The sequence below is a fragment of the Chelonia mydas genome, chromosome 20 (genome assembly GCF_015237465.2).
Source record: "Chelonia mydas isolate rCheMyd1 chromosome 20, rCheMyd1.pri.v2, whole genome shotgun sequence".
NCBI classification, from domain to species: Eukaryota; Metazoa; Chordata; order Testudines; family Cheloniidae; genus Chelonia; species Chelonia mydas.
This window is the reverse complement of record NC_051260.2, coordinates 12905261-12922459: the sequence shown is the minus strand read 5'-3', so window position 1 is coordinate 12922459 and position 17199 is coordinate 12905261. Positions and strand designations below refer to the sequence as shown.

Genomic DNA, 17199 nt, shown 5'->3' with positions numbered 1-17199 from the left:
CAGGCCCTGAAGCCTCCAACAAGCTGGCTGGGGGCGCATGCGCATTAAGAGTTGTCCGACACAGGATGAGCAGGCTGAAATACCCACGAACAACCACAAGAGGGCACCAGAATCGCACGCACAGCGGTCCCTTTTCAGTCCGAAGACCTCACCTCAACCGGCAGGGGGCGCTGTCGGAGAGCTCGGCGCGGACGCATGCGTACAAACGCCCCTCGTCGGTGGTGGGTGTGTGGCGGGATTACGGCGGCGCAGCTGGTTCAACCCCGCGCCTGCGCAGCGTGGCTCGCCAGGAGCTACGGTGCCTCGACGGGCTCATGCCGCGCCTGCGCAGCGTGGTGTTTGTGTATTCTGGCTGCGAGGCGGCGCTGGCTCCGGGGGAAGATGGCGGCGTCCTCGCTGGAGCAGAAACTGTCCCGCCTGGAGGCCAAGCTGAAGCAGGAGAATCGGGAGGCCCGGCGGAAGATCGACCTGAACCTGGAGATCAGCCCAGCCCGGGCCCGGCCCAGTAAGGGGGGGCCGCGAGAGGAGGGGCCGTGGGGGTGACAGGGGCCCCGAGGCGGGGCCTGAGGGGGCGAGCTTGGCAGGGGAGGGGTCTGAGCTCTGGGGGTCTTGGAGTGGGAGGGGCCCCGGGATGGCAGGAGCGCGAGGGGAGGAGTCTGAGGGGGGTCCCCGTGGGAGGGGGTGCTTGAAGACTGGGGCCCTGGAGGGGAGGGGCCTAAGGGGGTTGGGCAGGGAGGGGCGGGACTTGGGGAGTGAGGGGAAGGGGATTGAGGCCTGTGAGTAAAGGCTGTGAAGGACCTCTGGGATGACAGGTGGGGTGGAGGTGAGAGAGGAGCCATTGGCCACAGGGATCTGTGCGGGGAAAGAGGGCGAGGTGGGTCTCTGGGGGAGGAGTTGGGGGGTTGGAGAAGGGGGATAGGGAGGGCCCTGGGTGGGGAGGGAGACAGGAATCTGAGGCAGGTGGGTTTGCAGTTTTGGAGGGGGAGGGACTGTTCTGGGGGAAAGGAGGGATCCAGGCTGAAGAGGTTGGTTTATGGAGTTGAGCAGCGCAGTGGGCCATGGTGGAGGGGAGAAGGGTGTGGGACCAGCAGAGGGGACCCTACTCTTTGTGACAGTTTTATTTGTGATGGGAGGAGGAGAATAGATGGGACTGGGATCATAATGGTGTTGGGGGGATGAGGGGTGGAAGGATGATTGGGAGTCTCTCCATATTCTGGGAGAAGAGGGAATGGGGAAGTGAATAAGGACCTTCCCAAGGGACATGGGGACAGTACAGCAGGAATTGCTGCTTGCTGTATATGTGGGAGAGGGAAGTTCAGGTAGAGATGATAAGAACCAGGGTTGCCCCTTACCACCAGGCCTATATGAGGAGGAGAAGGGAGAGACCATTGGCTATGCAGGGTGAGTGAGGAGAGAGTGAGCTGATCAGGTTGCCTGGTATGTAGCACCCCATTTGTTTGGAGACAGGATGAGGGGTTCTCCATAGGTGACCTGTCAATATTAATGGTGAAAGTGCTTTTGGGGTGGTCATTTACTGAGGCCTTAGGAGAGGGTACGTGTGCAAGACTCTAAATTGGTGCATGTGGGAATAAGGTAGATGATATTTTTAATGTTCTGAGCATGCAGTGATTTGGGTGGAAATGCCAGTCTCTTCTTATCCTGTCAACTGGCACCTCAGCCAGGCTTGGAGCATGTGGCGAACATGTGTGTGTGCACATGTGCAAACTGACTTGTGGCACACTTGAGGCTACCAAAAAGCAAATGTCAGTCAGTTGCATAATTGTGCGAGATAGTTAGATGTGGAAAGGTTTGTGTGTCCTTTCTGACTTGGGTTCAGGCTAGTCAGTCAGAGAGGAAGAACAGTGCTTTTACCTCTGAAGCTTCGTGTGACTGAGTGAGGGTAGGAAACATGTTCTAATCGTGAATAAGGCAGTGGGACTAGGACTTGGGAGACCTGAGTTCAGTTACGTCTGCACCCCCTTAGGCACAGACCTTGAGTCACTTAATCTAGCCAGTGCCTCAGTATCCCATCTGTAATATGTGGATTATACCACCCTATTTGACAGGGCTTCCATGAGGGTAAAGTTCCTTAATGAGTGTGAGCAGCTCAGATATTATTGTGATGTGGGCTTTTTAAATTATTAGAAAGAGGATTGTGTAATTAAATGATGGTTACATGATCATGTAATTATATGCTCACAACAAGCCTTGGGAGTGCTAGATTCTCCTGCTGGCCCAGTTACCTATCAGGCAATAATTTCTGGAGAGCCATTGCAAGGTGATGAGTTTTCAAAAGCTACTCATCAAGCAGGCTCTTAGTAGCTGTTTCACTTCTTTTCCTCCACGGCACAGAATTGGTGTCTCATCTCCCCAATTAGTTGTCTAGTTACCACCTTGAGACTGTCCTGTGGCTGGGTGCTTGTCCTGAGTGTGCTTTGTTTTAAGCCAAAAGATGAATAAATTAACTGTAAGCTGATTGATACCAGCCTCAGAAAATCATCATAGGAATTTACTGTCTAGTAACCCAATCTACTTGCTTAGCTTTACCATGGTGATGATGAAAAATAAACTCTCTACTTGCCAAGGACAAGTAGAATTTTCAAAGGCTGATCTGTATGCACTAAATATGGACTGTGTTTGAGGGAGAGATTTTAATGCTTTCTCTTCATGACTGTGAGGCAGAGAAAGGTGGTGAGCATCCTGGATTCCCGTTGCAACTGAAGACACTTGTTACTTTAGAGACTAACCAATTTATTTGAGCATAAGCTTTCGTGAGCTACAGCTCACTTCATCGGATGCATCCGATGAAGTGAGCTGTAGCTCATGAAAGCTTATGCTCAAATAAATTGGTTAGTCTCTAAGGTGCCACAAGTACTCCTTTTCTTTTTGCGAATACAGACTAACACGGCGGTTACTCTGAAACTTGTTACTTTGGAACAGCAGGCTCGCTGTCGGTAGTCAGCATAGGTTGGAGTGTAGACGGCTCTAGTGTCAGGAGGACGATGATTCCGTGTTGCGGCGGAAACTTATTTTCGTTCCATGTTGGAACACAAACAGGCTTTCCAACATTTTTATGAATGTGAAATTGTTGATATGTCTGGTTTTGGATCAAAAGTTGAGGTTTTCTATTCAGGGAGATTTTTGGGCCCAGGTAGGTGGAGGGGCAGGGGAGAAGCATGTGGGTGTCTCATGCTATACAGCCTGGTGGTTAGGGCACTGGGCAGGAATGTGGGAGACCCATGTTCTAATTCCTGCTCTACCTGATACAGAGCAGAGTTCTTCATCCCAGATCATTCTAAATCAGGCAGAGTGAGGACTTGAACTTGGGTTTTCCAGGCTGGTGCTCTAGCCATCAGGCTATAGAGTGTGAGGGTTTCTGTCTTTCAAGTCCTGGACCAAAAATCCTTCCAGATGATTGTCAAAACCAATACATCTCTGCAAAATGTTTGAGCTTTGATGAAAGTTCATTTGGTCAAAAATGGTTCCATCCAACTTGAGTTGAACCAGGGCCAGTTCAGCTCTTGTATAAAAGATCCATGCTGTGGTGAGATGATAAAAGAGATGATATCTAACTGAACACCTAACGGGGGCACTGATGTCTAGACGCTTAGGCCTAGGCTCCAACAGTTGAGGACTCCTGGGTTCTAAACCTGGTTTATTGTGTTACACTGGGCAAGTCATTTCTCCATACTTCAGTTACCCCAGCTGTAAAATGAGGATGAAAATAATCCTTTTTGTCAAGACTTTTGACATCTATAGAAGCCAGAATGCTCAGTAGAAAGTACTGCTCATTTTTCGAAAGACCACAGTTAAGGGGTGGGCTCGTGAGTCTGTAAGGACTTGAAGGGCATAGGTACCAAGAAGAGGAATTATTTAGGATGCTTCAACCGGGCATATCTTGGCGGAATAGGCTGAATGTTAAGGGGAGACTTCCTGCCTGTGAGATCTACTAGCCCAGTGGCTCTCAACCTTTCCAGACTACTGGACTCCTTTCAGGAGTCTGTTTTGTCTTGTGTGCCCCCAAGTTTCACCACACTTAAAAACTACTTGCTTACAAAATCACACACAAAAATACAAAAGTGGCACAGCACGCTATTACTGACAAATTGCTGACTTTCTCATTTCTACAATATAATTGTAACATAAATCAATTGGAATATAAATATTGTACTTACAGTTCAGTGTATAGTGTACGTAGTGCAGTATAAACAAGTCATTGTATGAAATTTTAGTTTGTCCTGACTTTGCTAGTGCTTTTTATGTAGCCTGTTGTAAGCCTAGGCAAATATCTTGATGAGCGGGGGGAGGGATAGCTCAGTGGTTTGAGCATTGGCCTGCTAAACCCAGGGTTGTGAGTTCAATCCTTGAGGGGCCCATTTAGGGATCTGGGGCAAAAATTGGGGATTGGTCCTGCTTTGAGCAGGGAGTTGGACTAGATGACCTTCTGAGGTCCCTTCCAACCCTGATATTCTATGATTCTACCCCCTGGAAGATGTCTGCATACCCTCATGGGTACATGGAACCCTAGTTGAGAACCAGTGTACTAGCCTGTGCAACGGTCTCACCAAGGAAAGATGGTAGAAGTCCCCTGGACATTTACACTAGGTTGGACAGAGCCTTGGAGAATGAACTGTAGGAAGCAATCTTGCATTTGGGCCCCAGTGAGTATAGATGAGAAGCATCCTACTGGGGCTTTTATCTTGCTTGGAGAAAGGACCAAATCCTTTAGTGAAATCTGTGCTTGTTTTAGCTGTCGCTTCCTCCTTGCTCCCACCATTCTGTTGCCCCCCCAAAAACAACGCACCAACTGCCTCCTCAGAGATCTCTGGCCTTGCTGCCCAGGCCACCTACCTTCCTTTAATTCATCTGTTGGGCTGGAAGAGCAGGAAGGCTTTGCTGTGTCCTGCCTTTTTGAAGCTCATTGGCATGTTGCTTCTCTGGTATTGAAAATCAGTAACAGGGGTGGGCAGGCTGGTGCTGGCCAGTTGGTGCTTGTCTCGACTCTCTTGGCTTGTTATGTGAGGGAGCTAGAAATGCCGAGATAGGGAATCACAGTTGTGCTTATTCGAGAAGCTTAGCAAAGGGGGTTTTCTTGGAAATGTCTAAAGGACTCTCAGGAAGCCCACTTAACACAGGCAATGGGTGCATCCGTTTCTGGGCACTGTTGATTTGCCACTATTGATTCGCTTCAAGACAGTTCATTCAAGTTCAAGACAGCTTCATTCATATCCTGGGAATTCTAGAACCCTGCCGGAATTCTAGAACCCTGCCAGAATTCTAATCTGTCCACTGAAGGGTTAGTATCCAGAACAATTGTCCGGATTGGTTCTGGATGACAGCCATGCTATTGGATTGAGCTGGTATAATAACAAGGGAGAGTCTGAAGGAATAAAGAAAACTGATTAGGCTTCTAATTCAGTTTTGTAAAAACAGCACAGTGTTTGGTTTAAAATTGCAGTGGGGACTCTCATGTCTAAACATGGAGTGTCTGCAACCCACGGCTGAGAATCTGCGAGTGACACAGACTGTAGTTGTCTTTTCATTGCCCAGGTTGAGTTAAATACAAAAACAATCAGTATAAATAGTGACAAGTAAATTGGACTTTAAAAATCATCTCACTTGTTATAAGCTCCGGTAGCATTAGTGACAAAGAAAGAAACAAGATTATTACCCTAAAAACTGTCATTTGGTTATTTATATTCCAGTGGTACCTATACGCCCTAATCCAGAAGGGGGCCTCATTGTGTTGGTTTCTGTTCATACACATAGTGAGGGACAGTCACTGCCCTGAAGAGTTTATCATCTAAACAGCCAAGGGTGGGAGGTGAAACAGAAACATGTAAAGGGTAAGTGACAGGCCCAAGATTACCATGCAGGTCAGTGGCAGAGCCAGGAATAGAACCTAGGTCTCCCAAGTGCTAGTCCATCTGCTGTCCACTGCACCGCACTGCCTGGCTGGACCATGCTGCCTAGAGAACACCCTGATGTGGTATCTGAGGGTAAAATATAGTAAACAACAACAACCACCAAGGTTCAGATGGGCTTTGTCTATACACTAAACTCTTCTACTGCAAACAGTCTTTAGAAACACTTGTCAGTACTGGTCTAGAAGTATTTTCGGTGATTATAACAAAAAAGATACGAAATCTGCTATTAAGTGTTGTTGTGGTTTAGTTTTAAATAAAAGAAAACGGATATTTTTCTCCCTTTGGATGGCAAGTATCTCCCTGTATGCAAGCCCAACAACACACCTAACAACCGAAAAGTGAAACCAACTACAAACAAAAGTGAAACTGACCAGTCTGAAGTTCAATTTAGTGCCAAATTGCAGAGGCACAAGTCTTGGAAAGCAAAAATAGCCTTTAATGATCTCAGGTGTTTGTCAGGAACCCAGAATAGGATGACTCTTGTCCTGCTGTTGTCCCTTTAAATCTGAACAAATGACAGTCCTCTTTTGTAATCAACACATTGCCTGTGGTATCTTACAACCTGACCCATCAAAAGAAGGGCAAGAAAAATTATTAGGGGTATGGATCACTTCTGTATGGGAGAGATTAAAAAAGACTGGGGACTGTTCAGCTTATAAGAGATAAGTAAAGAGGGATCTGATAGAGGACTGGTGCGGAGAAAGTGACCAAGGAAGTGTTGTTTACCCTTTCACATAACACAAGAACAAGGGGTCTCCCAATGAAATTAATAGGCAGCAGGTTTAAAACAAACATAAGGAAGTATTTCTTCACACAACGTACAGTCAGACTGTGAAACTCATTTCCAGGGGCTGTTTTGAAGGCCAAAAGTATAACTGGGGTCAAAAAAGAGTTCCGTAAGTTCATGGAGGATAGGTCCATGAATGGCTATTAGCCAAGATGGTCAGGGACAAAACCCCACGCTCTGGGTGTCCCTAAGCCTTTGACTCTCAGAAACTGGGACAGAATGACAGGGATGGATCACTCAGTAATTTCCCTGTTCTGTTCATTCCCTCTGAAGGATTTTCCACCAGCCGTTTAGTTGGGTTGCTCCTGCTTTGAGCAGGGGATTGGACTAGATGACCTCCTGAGGTCTCTTCCAACCCTAATATTCTGTGATTGTCAGAAGACAGGATACTGAGTTAGATGGACCACTGGTCTGATCCAGTATGGCTATTCTTATGTTCTTAAAAAGATTCATATATATTAAGGTCAGAAGGGATAATTATGATCATCTAGTCTGACCTCCTGCACAACGCAGGCCACAGAATCTCACCCACCCACTCCTGCGATAAACCTCTCACCTATGTCTGAGCTATTGAAGTCCTCAAATCATAGTTTAAAGACTTCAAGGAGCAGAGAATCCTCCAGCAAGTGACCCGTGCCCCATGCTATAGAGGAAGGCGAAAAACCTCCAGGGCCTCTTCCGATCTGCCCTGGAGGAAAATTCCTTCTCAAACCCAAATATGGCGATCAGCTGAACCCTGAGCATATGGACAAGATTCACCAGCCAGATACCGAGGAAAGAATTCTCTGTAGTAAATCAGATCTCACCCCATCTAACATCCCCTCACAGGCCATTGGGCCTATTTACCATGAATATTTAAAGATCAATTAATTACCAAAATCATGTTATCCCATCATACTGTCTCCTCCATAAATTTAAACTCTTTCGCCTGTATGGAGTCCTTGAATGGATCAGTGCCTTAAAGATGGAAAAATTTCCAACTCCCTAAGGAGTCCAGTGGAGGATTGTTCCTTGTGGTATTTCACTCATTTTTGTTTTAAATATCCCCAGTTTGGGGCTTCTGCTGCTTTCCTCAGGACCCTTCTACAATGTAATAGCTCTTCTTGTTGTGAAGTTGTCCCCCCATCAATCAAGCTAAATCTTGAGCAAGGGACTGTGTGGGGGAGCCAGTGGTAAGAGTGAGGTGAACCTTACAGTGACTGTAGAGGGGCTGTTGGTACACAGTTGCCCTATTGACCCTAGCCGCACCTTAATATTCGGCCTAAACGAATCGGAGAGAGTTGTGAACAGCTCGTGTGTGACTGTTGAAATGTCTGCCTCCCCCCAGAGCAGTGTTGCCTGGGATAGTTTGCACAATGCTGATCAGTCTTATGAGAGACTCCCCCAGAGGTGACTGGGCTTTTTGGTTGCTCTGTTTGTGTTGACTTTCTTCTCAAAAAGAAAAGGAGTACTTGTGGCACCTTAGAGACTAACCAATTTATTTGAGCATGAGCTTTCGTGAGCTACAGCTCACTTCATCGGATGCATACTGTGGAAACCGTTTCCACAGTATGCATCCGATGAAGTGAGCTGTAGCTCACGAAAGCTCATGCTCAAATAAATTGAATCATAGAATCATAGAATATCAGGGTTGGAAGGGACCTCAGGAGGTCATCTAGTCCAACCCCCTGCTCAAAGCAGGACCAATCAAATCATCCCAGCCAAGGCTTTGTCAAGCCTGACCTTAAAAACTTCCAAGGAAGGAGATTCTACCACCTCCCTAGGTAACGCATTCCAGTGTTTCACCACCCTCTTAGTGAAAAAGTTTTTCCTAATATCCAACCTAAAGCTCCCCCACTGCAACTTGAGACCATTACTCCTTGTCCTGTCCTCTTCTACCACTGAGAATAGTCTAGAACCATCCTCTCTGGAACCACCTCTCAGGTAGTTGAAAGCAGCTATCAAATCCCCCCTCATTCTTCTCTTCCGCAGACTAAACAATCCCAGTTCCCTCAGCCTCTCCTCATAAGTCATGTGTTCCAGACCCCTAATCATTTTTGTTGCCCTTCGCTGGACTCTCTCCAATTTATCCACATCCTTCTTGTAGTGTGGGGCCCAAAACTGGACACAGTACTCCAGATGAGGCCTCACCAATGTCGAATAGAGGGGAACGATAACGTCCCTCGATCTGCTCGCTATGCCCCTACTTATACATCCCAAAATGCCATTGGCCTTCTTGGCAACAAGGGCACGCTGCTGACTCATATCCAGCGTCTCGTCCACTGTAACCCCTAGGTCCTTTTCTGCAGAACTGCTGCCTAGCCATTCGGTCCCTAGTCTGTAGCGGTGCATTGGGTTCTTCCGTCCTAAGTGCAGGACCCTGCACTTATCCTTATTGAACCGCATCAGGTTTCTTTTGGCCCAATCCTCCAATTTGTCTAGGTCCCTTTGTATCCTATCCCTGCCCTCCAGCGTATCTACCACTCCTCCCAGTTTAGTATCATCTGCAAATTTGCTGAGAGTGCAATCCACACCATCCTCCAGATCATTTATGAAGATATTGAACAAAACCGGCCCCAAGACCGACCCCTGGGGCACTCCACTTGACACCGGCTGCCAACTAGACATGGAGCCATTGATCACTACCCGTTGAGCCCGACAATCTAGCCAACTTTCTACCCACCTTATAGTGCATTCATGCAGCCCATACTTCTTTAACTTGCTGACAAGAATACTGTGGGAGACCGTGTCAAAAACTTTGCTAAAGTCAAGAAACAATACATCCACTGCTTTCCCTTCATCCACAGAATCAGTAATCTCATCATAGAAGGCTATTAGATTAGTCAGGCATGACCTACCCTTGGTGAATTGGTTAGTCTCTAAGATGCCACAAGTACTCCTTTTCTTTTTGCGAATACAGACTAACACGGCTGTTACTCTGAAACCTGTCTTTCTTCTCAGTTAGTCTTGAGACTCTTGAAGAAGTGATAGATTTAACCGCATGCACTGTGGTGGGGGACAGAATAGGATGCTAGTTGCTATAGCTGAGGCTGGTATGTCTTTCCAGAGCCAACCTGTTGGGCAGCTAAGCTTTGGTGTCTGTGGAGCATGGTCTGTGCTTGAAGGTGAACAAAAGTAACTTGCTGGACCTAATCCTGCAGCCTTCACTCGGGTGGGTAATCCCATTGAAGACAGCAGGACTGCACACTTCAGTAAAGGGAGGCTTATAGGATCAAGCTCAGATCTTGACGGAAGGATGTGTAGATTGCTGCATTTTAACTGAATTCCGTATCGAAGGGCTTATTAAACCACCCAGTGCTGAGTTCGGATTTCTATTTCTCCTTCCTCAGCTGAGATCTTTCTTAAAGCCTCAGGGCCTGAATTCTGTGACCAGTTTGCAGGTGGTGGGTGGAGCACACTAGAGACCCACCCCTCCCATGTAACTTCACAATCTAAAACAGATTCGCCACTGGGATATTCCCTTCTGCTGTTGGGTTAAACTGAGTAAACGAGAGAGAAATGTGCTCTGGTGTAGAAACCAGAAAACAAAAACCAATTCAGCCCAGTGAATTTCTTGGGTGTTTTAGCTTTTTTCATTTTTTTTATAGACAGCATTTTTCCTGTGAAGTATTTTTCTGAACCTAACATCAGTGAGGAAGATATTTTGAAACATCAGGCTCAGATTGCTTTCTGTAAAGGAAAAGTGGAGCTATTTTAAAGGGAAGCTGTGAGGACATTAAGAGTCTTATTAGGTCTGTTAAGAAACCAGTGGAGAATTAGCTGTCAAGAAGCATACAGGGGAAAGGAGAATGGGTTGAAAGGGGTGTGGGCCTCGTGGTGGAATCAGGGGATATTGAAGAGATGGGAGTGAACTGTTAGTAGGTTTTGGTTTATTAGAATCTAGGAACTATGGGGAGGTGGATCTGTTGATGTGGTTCTGTATGAAGCTGGCCAGCTCATCTTACTTTCCCTGTCGCCAGTGCTGAATTCGGGTTGAGGGTGGTTTGGGAGTATGGGATTGGAAGGGTCCTCTGGTTCGAGAAGTCCAGTCTCCTACTGTCGCAAGCAACCCCAGTATATCATCCTATTCATAAATTCATCAAGCTGCATCTTAAAACGAATGAGGTAGTTAGCTCTCTCTGCTACTCTTGGAAGACTGTTCCAAGCTGTTCTTATTCTGTCATAAATGTGAAAGCCACTGATCAGTGCTGCAAATGGATGCTCCAGCCATCACCGTGAGTTTTTCTGACTGGACCTGCCTAATGTTGATGGAAAGAGTAGAAAGCAAGCAATCAAAATGGGCTGAAATAACAAAATCAGATCATTCTTCTGAAGTAAAGTGTGAACATTGCCAAGAGTTGTTGAGCGACAAGAGAGAAGGGATTTGTGCCCATCTCTAAAAGACTAGAAGATTGGTTTCTTTGGTTTTAAGATCAAAGGTCCTGTTGAATGAAACTTTTGCTATTGAAATGGATGAACAAAACATAGGTGAGCTTGATCCTTAAGCAAGGCATTTTTTGAGGTTGCTGTTGTCAAGACATAGCCACAATGATGATGTAAGTCCCCGCTCTCTTCATACACAAGTGGTCTTAGTTTGCCATCTGGGACAAGGTCGAAGATCAGCGAGTGATTGTGGCATAACAACCATCGAATGGCAGAGAACCTTCTTTTGTGCTAGTAATACTACACACAGAATGAACAGTTCAAGGAAATGATTGAAGCAATTTGCCCTGGGGATATACTCCTTCTAATAGATTGAAAGTGGCATGTCTGTTACTAGACGCTGCGAGTGAAGAAATGGGGGGCGGGGGGGGTGGGAAATGAAAGGAGGCACTTAAATGGTTGATGTGGACACTTCTCCCACAAACATTTTTGATCCTGCTAGGCATGGGACATCCCCTCCAAACTTGTCTGCAAATCCTGTTTTGCTTCAGATCCCTCCTTGAGATTCGGAGATGCCTACAGGAAAATGCCAGTTGATAGATTCAAGGAGCTCGATCTGTTTAGTTTAACAAACATAAGGTTAAGGGGTGACTTGATCACAGTCTGTAAGTATGGACACCGGGAACAAATATTTTATAATGGGCTCTTCAGTCTAGCAGACAAAGGTATAACATGCATAAGGTGTAGATTTTTTAACAGAGAGGGTAATTAACCATTGCAACAGTTTATCAAGGGCTGTGGTGGATTCTCCATCACTTTCCTTTTTTAATCCCAGAGCATCTTTTCAGACACTGGGAGCAGTACAGCATCACCATTCATTCCTGTCCATGGCTTGTTCTTCCTGTAAGCCAAGCCTGGCCATGACATCCCTGCCATCTAGTGGGTGGATGGCCTCTCGGTCAGACTAATCTTGCTTGATTTTGCATTATTTTCTTTCATTCCATTTATTTTCTTTCTTTTTGTATTTCTCCATCACTGGCAATTTTAAAATCAGGTTTGGATGCTTGTTTAAAAGATCAGTTCTACTTCAAAAGGAATTATTTTGTGGAAGTTCTGTGGCCTGTGTTATATAGGAGGTCAGACTACATGATCATAGTGGTGCTTTCCAGCCTTGGAACCAGTAGATAGAAAGCCAGCAGAGATTTTTGCTCTTGTTCTTGTATATTTCTTATTTACATATAAAAGAAATCAAACGGACAGAGCCTTCCAGCTGTGTCCACATCTGCCTATGTTAACCTTTGTTCTTATTCCCATTTTTTGAGCTTGTGGTTTGTGGTACCACCTACCATAAAAATCATAGGCCAGCCCCACCCCCAGTCGTGAGATTGGCATAAAAAACATAAGATTTGGAAAAAAATATGAATTTGATGTTTATTTGCCTTCTGTTTTTTGAGTTGTTGGGGGTCATGTTTTTCAGTCCCCTGCCCCCAAACTTATTTTCTTTTCTAAAAATGAAAGAGGAGACTCCATGACTCCAGGAGTGGGGCCTGAAGGAACATTACAAAGCAGTTAAATGGGTTGGCAAGGCTGCGTTTGTTGCATCTTGGACTGTAAGCCCCTTGGCGCAGGGATGATTTTTACTTTCTTAGTACAGCACCCAGCAGAATGGGGCTTTAAACCTGACTGAGAGCTCTCGCTGCTGCTGGAATTTAGCAGGAGCCATAGTTGCTCTGCTGCAACTCTGATGAGCGTGTCAGTTTCACTGTGTGGGAGCATCAGAGGCTAAGGTGGGGTGTTTCCACTAACTCATAGGCTTCTGCTGCCCATGAACTATGATTTTGGCAGAGACCTGAAAGAGCTGCTGACATTCACTTCTTATTTGAAAATGTATTCACATCCACTTGAAGTACAACTGAGAAGTGGCTGTCCAAACGGCCCCGGGGGAAGGGGCTATATGTTCGTTGTGTCTCAGTGGTCCCCAATCAGATGGGCGTGCCCTTCCCTTTATTTCCAGTGCTGGAAACTAAACCTGGGTTCTGAGAGTCAAGCTGGCTCTATTTCTTCTTGGGCATCATCTGCAGATACACAAGGCAAGTGACCCTTGGTGATTCCTGTCCCCTTAGTGCGTTTGTCGAGGCATAACTGATTGGAACTTAAACAATCCTGGTGATGGACAAGAAGAAAGCGAATCCAGCTCTCCCCATGGTCTAGGAGGAGTAAAAAGCAGGGAAATTGTCTTCTAGTTATTTCAGTCAGCAGATCGGACTCCAGCACATAAACAGAGGCAGGCCTGAGGAGTAAGTGAAGTTGCTCTTCAGAGCAGAGCTGTGCTTTGTGCCAATGTGTGCATCTGCTACCAGTTTTGGATTCTGTACAGTTCTCTGTACTTCATTTAATTCTCCTTTTACAAGACGCTCACTGAGCTGGGAAGTGAAAGGTGATGTGAGGTAGGGGTGGCCACTTCTGTTCAGGTTGGGGGAGGGGTGGAAAAATCAGCTGTTGTATGCCTTCTGGGGTTGTAATTATAGTGGATGATTTGACAGACGCCTGCCTACATCCGTCGGAAGGAGTCTCAAGCAGAATTTCCAGACCTGGTGAACTCAGTGATGAGCTACTGTCTCTTAATCCTGTCAGGCAACTGTACCACTTTAAGCAGCCAGGAACAAAGTTGAAGCTAGACAAATTCAGATTGGAAGTAAGGTGTATATTTTTACAAAATGAGAGTAGCTAATCATTGGAACAATTTACCAAGTGTGGTGGTACATTCTTCATCACTGACCATTTTTAAAATCAAGATTGGATGGTTTTCTAAAAGATCTGCTCTAAGAATTATTTTGGGGCAGGTCTCAGGCCTGTGTTATACAGGAGGCCAGACTAGATGATCACAATGGTCCTGTCTGGCCTTGGAATCTGTGATACCCCTGCTGTGCTTTGTGTAAGTAAAATGTTGGTACTATATGAAATCAGTGCAGCCAGTATTAAATAGATTGGAAACTGGCTAATTGCTAGATCTCCAAAAGTAATTGTCCCAATTGTTCCTGGCCCAATGCTATTCAATATATTTGTCAGTGATCTAGAAGATAAAATATGGTGGTAAATTTGCAGCTGACACAAGGGTTGGTTTAATGGTGAGTAGTGATAAGGACAGGTCAGTTATACCGAGTGCTCAGGATTACTTGGTGAGCTGGGCTTATTTGAGCAACATGTGTTTTTAGTACAGTGGAAGATCATAAACCTAGGAACAAAGAATGTAGGTCATCGTAATGGTATGGGGGACTGTATCCAGGAAAGCAGTGTCTCTGAAAAGGACTCTGGGTCATGAGAGATGATCAGCTGAACGTGAGCTCTCAGTGCGGGGCTGCGGCTGAGGGCTATTGCGCTCCTTAGCTTTGTAAATGGGAGAATATCAAGTAGGAGTAGGGAGATGGTGTAACCTCGGTATACAGTATTAGTGAGAGCATCACCAGATACTGCATCCAGTTCTGATGTCCACACTTCAAAAAGAATGTTGAAAATTGGAAAAGATTCAGAATAGGGAAGAGGGTCTGGAAGAGACATAAGGAGTGCAATCTCTCCGAGATCGTCAGAAAAGTTAGGAGTTGGCTTGATCATGGTCTGTATGTGGGGAGATGAGCTCTGATAGTAGAGGGCTCTTTAATCTATCACACAAAGGCATCGCTTGATCCAGTGGCTGAAAGATAAATTCAGACTAGGAATAAGGTGCAGAGGAATTAACCATTGGAACAATTTACCAAAGGCTGTTGTGGGTTCTCTGTCACTTGAAGTCTATAATTCCAAGATTTGACGTCTTTCTAAAAGATCCTGCCCTGGCTTATCCAGAAGTTAAGCTTAACCAGATGCAGGGTTGAGTGGGTGAAATGTGGCCTCTGTTGTTCAGGGGGTCAGACAGATGATCACAGTGGTTCTTTCTGGACTTAGATTAATCCTGCAGACTATGCTGGGTAGGAGGTAGAAACATGAGCCTCTCCAAATTGTAAGCAGCCCAAGCACTGTGATGGGGCAGAACATGCCTGACTTAATGGGAGGGAGGTAACAGGGACATGGCCCAGGTAGGTTAGCAGGGAGGCTGGGGTACCAGCATGGATGAATGGCCTACAGAGAATTTGCTGCAGTGGAAGGAGATGGGAAGGGAACAGCTGCTGCCTGCATATTTGAGACACTTGGGGAATGGCTGCCCAGGGCTCCCAGGAACTTCACTGTATGGTGCATCCCATTTTTCACCTTGTCTGTCACCCTCTGTTGGTTTCTTACCATTCTCCATCCCTCACCCTGGAATCAGTTCGCCCCCCGCCCGGAATATGATTTGATTTCTTTTGATGACTCGATTGTTTCTGTTGTGATTTATCGTGTTGTTTTTTTCTTCCTTTTCCCAATCCAGTTATTGTGATCACTCTAAGCCCTGCTCCCGCTCCGTCCCAACGAGCAGGTACCAAACTTTTTATCATCGCAGCTTGGATTTCCTGCATCATTTACTTAACGCTTCCTTCAACTGCATAGAAATGCCACCTGTCTGACTTCCCTCCTGTCTGTCTCCCCCTCCCGTCCCCCATCTTTCCCATATCCACCTGTTACCACCACCATAGATCGAGCATACATGACCATTTACAGCTAGGAACAGCATTAGGTAAGGCCTCCCGTAGGATCATGGCTCTGCTTGACGACATGCTTTCCTGTCCCTCCACCACTGGAATAGCTTTGACCACCGCACCTGCCATCTGAGGCTCTCAAAGCACATTCCAGAAGCAGGTAAGTATTAAACAACCCCAGACTATAGGGAGGCAATCCTCACCTCCACCACTGATACACAACCACTTCTGGGCTGGAACGCAGCAGCCATTGACCAGCACACACCAGCAGTGTGCTCTCAGCATTGTAAGCTAGCAAGTGAAGAAGAATCCCATGTCCAGTTGAAACCACCGCAGCAGTTTTAGAAAGGCAAAATGTAATTTTTCCATGTTAGAATTTTGTCAGGACATTTGGGCTGACATCCCTGTTCTCCGAGTGCTGTGCACTCCTTGATAGCCACGAGGGGCTGGATTTCTGGGGAAGGCTTAGATACTGTGTCGATGGCACAGCCGTGAATTAAATATGATGGATGGCCACCATGTGGCTTAGCACAATAGTGGGAGGTATTTTTATCTGTCTTGGACATAGAAAACCCAGAACATCTACATTCCCATTTGAAGAACCACCTGGGACCTCTGGAGGAATCTTAAAGTGTGATTATTGTCTGTATTAGAGACTTCCAACTGAGATCCAGGTCACACTGTGTCAGGAGCTACATACACACAGGTGCAAGAGTCCCTTCCCTGAAGAATTTAGTCTAAGTAGCTGAGTGTGTGTGAAAGGAAGAGTTATTCTTTCCATTTCACAGATCAGACAGGGAGTCCCAGTCTAATGCCTTAACCACAAGATGACTCTCCAGCTGTATGGGCAGCCGTATCTCCTTGGCTGGAGCAGAGAGCTTCCCCGAGAGTCCAACTCTGAGGAGTGAAGTGGCCCTTCCCAATTTTTACCATCCTAGGCTGAGAGTCTTTTGTAACTCCTAAGGTAAACCTAGCCAAACCAGGTCAGTACTTGGATGAGCAACCCAAGAAGTGGTGTTAGTGGCTTATTCGGGGGTACTCTTCTCACTGAGTCAGTTCTGAAGACTGTGTGCTCTCTGCAGGTGATGTGCTGCTGGAGGGGCCATCTTCTGGATGAATGGCTATCTGGCCGTGTCCCCAGCTCTTACGCTCTTATCCTGAGTCTCACAATATTGGGTGTGTTTCTTAAAGCCTCAGCTCTTGGAGTAATGTGATTCCATGAGGATCTCCGCTTTCTTTTTTTCAAATAATTTTTCAGCCTTCATGGCTGCAGAGAGAAGCTGAAAAACATGAATCCTAAAGGCTCATAAATCAGAAAGCAAATAAAATTTTGAATAAAATAATTTTTGTTTAAAAAAAAATTTTTTTTTAAAGCCAGTCTCATGATTTTTGGGACCAGACTCATGGATATTTGAACACTGGCGCTTGACCACGCAGAAAGGCGTTTATGACGTCTTATGATCATTAAAGTTCTCACTGTGCTCTTTGAGATTTGCGGGGTAGTCCTGGTTTCCAG

At 46.0% G+C, this 17199-nt stretch overlaps 1 protein-coding gene across 5 annotated transcripts in view; it reads left to right on the top strand.

Moving 5' to 3' along the window:
* The first annotated feature begins 301 nt into the window (after nt 1–301).
* The window catches only part of MAP2K7 (mitogen-activated protein kinase kinase 7), a 74119-nt gene continuing 57221 nt past the window's right edge, over nt 302–17199 (top strand). For 2 of the 5 annotated variants that reach the window (XM_037887764.2, XM_037887763.2), the window contains exons 1-2: nt 321–505; nt 15476–15523. In XM_037887764.2, coding sequence (XP_037743692.1) covers nt 382–505; nt 15476–15523 — 172 coding nt within the window. In that variant the 5' untranslated portion in view covers nt 321–381. Of the gene's footprint in view, nt 506–15475; nt 15524–17199 lie in introns of all 5 variants that reach the window. The other 3 variants (XM_037887761.2, XM_043533258.1, XM_037887762.2) reach the window with 3 other exon arrangements.